The sequence below is a fragment of the Microtus ochrogaster genome, assembly GCF_000317375.1.
Source record: "Microtus ochrogaster isolate Prairie Vole_2 chromosome 14 unlocalized genomic scaffold, MicOch1.0 chr14_random_3, whole genome shotgun sequence".
Taxonomy (NCBI): Eukaryota; Metazoa; Chordata; class Mammalia; order Rodentia; family Cricetidae; genus Microtus; species Microtus ochrogaster.
The window spans coordinates 12,547,717-12,552,300 of NW_004949098.1; the positions used below are offsets into that span (position 1 = coordinate 12,547,717).

A 4,584-nucleotide genomic window follows, 5' to 3' on the forward strand; every position below is an offset into this window, starting at 1 on the left:
CAGACCCCATACAGATGGTTGTGAGCCACCATGTGGTTGCTGGGAATTGAACTCAGGACCTTTGGAAGAGCAGGCAGTGCTCTTAACCTCTGAGCCATCTCTCCAGCGCCATCCCTTCACCTTTTATAACATGAAATGCATTTGGAATACTATTAGATTAAGTGATTTTGTGTTTGATAAAAACAGTAATTTCAATGAATTGACATTATGCATCTGTCTTGTGTGTTTTCCCACTTTTCCTGATCCTTAATAGGATTTGGGATATAGAATATTTTTATTTGGTCAGTTTGATTTGTGTTTTATTCCAATAGCCAAGATTATGTCATGTTGACTCCTAGTTTGCCTTTTGAAAATAAATTATTTTTATGTGTCTGTATGAGTGTATGCCATATGTATGGGTGCCCTTGAAGACCAGAAGAGAGCATTGGGTGACCTGGAGCTGGAGCTAACAGTCATCTGATGTGGGTGCTGGGAACCAAAATGGGTGCTCTGGAAGAGCAGACTAAGACTTCAGAACTCTTCCTGAGCCATCTCTCCAGTCCAGCCCATAGTTCATTTCATGCTCCTGACTTGGGTGGTTTAATTTCAGTCTGCTGAATACTTTGATTGGTGGTTTTTGACCTGTTCAATTCACTGGAGTTGTAGTAGTTTACAATCAAATAATTAGTAGATATCATCTTAATTAATCTTACTGAACCAATTGAAAGATCCAACTCTTAACATTCATAAATAACTCTTGTGGTCTTTAATTTTACAGGATGTAAACGGTCTTCGGCTTTCTCTTGCTGATAATCAGATAGTCAGTAAAGAATTTCAAGCTTTGATTGTAAAACATTTGGATGAAAGCCATCTTTTACAAGGTGTGTAGATAATCTGTTGTTGATGGGTCATGAATTAGCCAATGATGGACCGATAAGAAGCTAGTATTTAGATTTTTCACTTACTCTTTATTGGAAGAAACATTTTTTTTTGATGTTAGAAATTGGAAATTTCTTTTTAATTTGAAAATTTAAAAAAAGGCAAGTTTGTTGCTTTCTATATGTAGGATATAGATTTATTATGGGTTTATTATGGCAAGTAAATTTTGAGAGGTGACACTTACAAAACCAGCTATATTTTGACATAGATTTGCTGTTTTTGGAATTTTTGATAATCTTCACCTTTCTTTTTACTGTTGTGGGTTTCTCAGTCAGCTTCATAGCCATAAGATTTTGCTTTAGTTTTGTTGGTTTTTGAGCCTTAACAGTTACAGGGAACAGCTCACTTGTGGTGACTAGTTTGGTACTTCTTCAGTCTCATAGAGTACAGCAGTATAAATACATTGATATTCTTAAGAGAGAGAATGCAATTGTTTTTCTTTTTTCTTTCTTTTTTCTTTTTAAGGTGATAAGAACCTTGTTGGTTCAGAAGTAAAAATTTATAGCTTGGATCCATCTACTCAGTGGTTTTCAGCAACTGTTGTAAATGGAAACCCAACATCAAAAACCCTTCAAGTCAACTGTGAGGAGGTAAAAGCAGTGATAATTGATGTCATCCTCTAGGGCAGGATACAGTACAGAGCAACTGTCATTCTAAGCCCCTTCTTCAATCAAATGTTAAAGTTAGAAATGAAAAGCATTGCAGTCATTGTGAAAAAAAGTTGTTTGTATGGTGGACCTATTAGTTGCATTCATTTCCAAGTATTATTCTCAATGTTTTAAAAATTTCCAGTGTATTTGTTTTATTTTTAAGATTCCAGCACTGAAAATTGTCGACCCTGCACTGATTCATGTTGAAGTTGTGCATGATAACTTTGTGACATGTGGTAAGAAACATTGATTAAAACTGTTCTTCCTCCTTTCTTTATCCTCACAGTAAGAGAAAGGAGCCCTGCTTACCCACTGTTCTGTGTTGTAGGTAATTCTTCAAGAGTTGGGGCTGTAAAACGCAAGTCTTCTGAGAAGAATGGAAGTTTGGTTTCTAAACAAGCAAAATCTTGCTCCGAGGTAACTGATTTCTTTTTGTCATTGTGAAACTGTTTAACTCTGACATTGCATGGCTAGTCTTTAATAGTGATGCAGCAGTTTGTTCTGCTCTTCTGTTCTGTCTTGTCTGCTGCTGCTTTAAGTTCCAGATCTTGGCCATAATTTCTGTACTCAAGCAGATGGAGATAATATAAATATCTGGTTCACTATTTTTGGGGGCCAAAAGTTTTATTTTTTTAATAGTTATTTGATGAATACTCTCATTGTGTGACAGTTTATCATTGGAGATGTTTCTGAAGGTAATTGAGTTGTATGGTTAAGTTGGAAGGAAACACGCCTGGCATGAGAGAAAGGGAAGAACCTTGGGATTATCAGAAGCTTGTCTGTTGAAATAGGACCCTCAGCTTCATGATAATGATACCTCACATTGATCATTTGTGATTAAGTATATAGATATGTTACCTTTTTAGAATAAATAGTTGATTAATCTTGGCTCAGAAAAACAGGATTTTATGGATGCCATGTGAGTTTAGTTGCTTTATTTAATTCTCTTCTGAAATACTGTTTAGGGCTATTTGTCCTTTTGTCTTTAGGACCTGTTACAGGACTAATAAATTTTACCATTTAGGGATCCGAATGAACATGTTAATAATTTCCCACATTATGATTCTCCAGGTTCAAGTTTAGAGTTGTAAAATTGACTAGAATGATACTGAGCTTACAGCATTAGGAGGGGCACTTGAATATTAAGGGAATAAGGCAAAGGAAAACAGACTGGATCGTGAGTCAGTGAATGAATCTAGTGCAGGAGTGTAGATAATAGGATTATGGAGAACCAAAGCAAGCACTGTGTGACAGAAACCCAGATTAGTTTGGGGTCTAATGGCCTTGCCTGCACCTTTGTCTATATTAAAACAATAAGAGCTTTGGTACTTTGCCCAAGGGTTCCTGAATCAAGGTGATAAAAGCTTTTTGTCTTTCTTGCAAATGTCTAGTCTTGAACATTTTTGGCATAGGCTCACATCGTTCAGGAAAGAATAAAGAGGTCATTGTAGAAATTAGTATTATTATTTTTTTAAATATTTATTTATTATGTATACAATATTCTGTCTGTGTGTATGTCTGCAGGCCAGAAGAGGGCACCAGACCTCATTCCAGATGGTTGTGAGCCACCATGTGGTTGCCGGGAATTGAACTCAGGACCTTTGGAAGAGCAAATGATGCTCTTAACCACTGAGCCATCTCTCCAGCCCCTAGTATTATTTCTTTTCATTTAATTTCAAATATACTAATCCAGGAAAGTAAAAAGATGGTGTGTTTACTATGTGCTAGATGTCTAGTCTTGGAGACTAAACGTATTTGGACTTCCCTTCTCGAAGAGCCAGCTCTTTAGAGAAAAAGAGAGACTCTCGGAGGTGCTTCCAAACTCGAAGGGCTTGTCCTGAGCAAGAGCTGTTCAGGCGCCTCACAAGCAGCTCTCAGAGAAGGAACTTGTCATGTTTGCTTAAGGGGAAGTATTTCATTATGGCTGGAGGACAAGAGGCAGGAGAGGAGAAAAAGAAGCATCTTTAGAGGCGAAAGGGATGCCTCAGTTTGGTCTTGAATGTATGTTGTGATTTGGGAGGAAGTGACAGTGGAAACATGGGCTACTGTAAGTGCGCGTCAAATGAGGCGGTAACCTAAGAGAATAACGTTAATTTGACTTGGTGGAAGACTAGGTGTTAAGGTTGAGGATGTAGGGGAATACCTGGTACAATGTAATGAACAAACAAGTTGAAAATTCAAGTGATATGGTCAGCTGATCACATATAGTACTGTGTAGTTTCTTAATATAGGAAGGGTCTGCACTGGTTAGAGATCCTTACTCTAGAAGGAAGTGGGTAGTAAGGGTTTTAGGAAAAAGTGTTAAAAGACTATAAAGAGAATATGGTTGCAGTGCATCTTAGGGTGTGAAGCTCAGAAAGGATCTTTCCAAGTCAGGGTTGTGAGAAGCTAAGTAAGAGTGGGAACAGTTCTAACCTGCCAGCTTTTGGCTTGGGAGCATTGTTAACCATCTATGATGAAGTGAGGGAAGGCCAGTTGGCTGTTACCTGTCATGGAGAGTGCATCGGCTTGGGTAGTCAGAAGTGTAAGAGTGTGAGTGGCGTGTGGGGAAGGGTAAAGGAATGAGGATGGTGTACCTTGTTTGGATATTGGAAAATCGTCCTGAGATGCTGACAGAATTGGGGTCTGTAGAAACTTCTTGTGGTGTGTCAGTTCCTCTGAGTGTGGGAAGGGCAGTGAAGTCAGGTCAACTTTTGTTTAAGGAGGTGCTTGTAACATGCTTATACATAGTGATCCTCTCTCTGCCTGCCTTCCACTGGGAGGGAAGGAAGACTTCATTTAACTTGGAGCATGTCTGTACTATCTCTTCATGCTTGGTAAGTTTGTATGTTCTTGAACTGATTGTTAGAGACTATTTAAAAATTAAGTCTGAACTTTGGCCTGGAGATAGTTCATTAACCTATACACAGTAAATGTAAAACCGTATTCTGTATTTTATTTTTTATTTTATTTTTTTATTTTTTATTTTTTGGTTTTTCGAGACAGGGTTTCTCTGTGGCTTTGGAGCCTGTCCTGG

At 37.9% G+C, this 4,584-nt stretch overlaps 1 protein-coding gene across 1 annotated transcript in view; it reads left to right on the plus strand.

The window, feature by feature from the left end:
• Kdm3a (lysine demethylase 3A) overlaps positions 1-4,584 on the plus strand; it is a 44,039-nt gene that overhangs the window by 12,100 nt on the left and 27,355 nt on the right. Inside the window, exons 5-8 of the mRNA XM_005364759.3 lie at positions 758-860; positions 1,384-1,508; positions 1,732-1,804; positions 1,897-1,985. Coding sequence (XP_005364816.1) covers positions 758-860; positions 1,384-1,508; positions 1,732-1,804; positions 1,897-1,985 — 390 coding nt within the window. The remainder of the gene's footprint in view (positions 1-757; positions 861-1,383; positions 1,509-1,731; positions 1,805-1,896; positions 1,986-4,584) is intronic.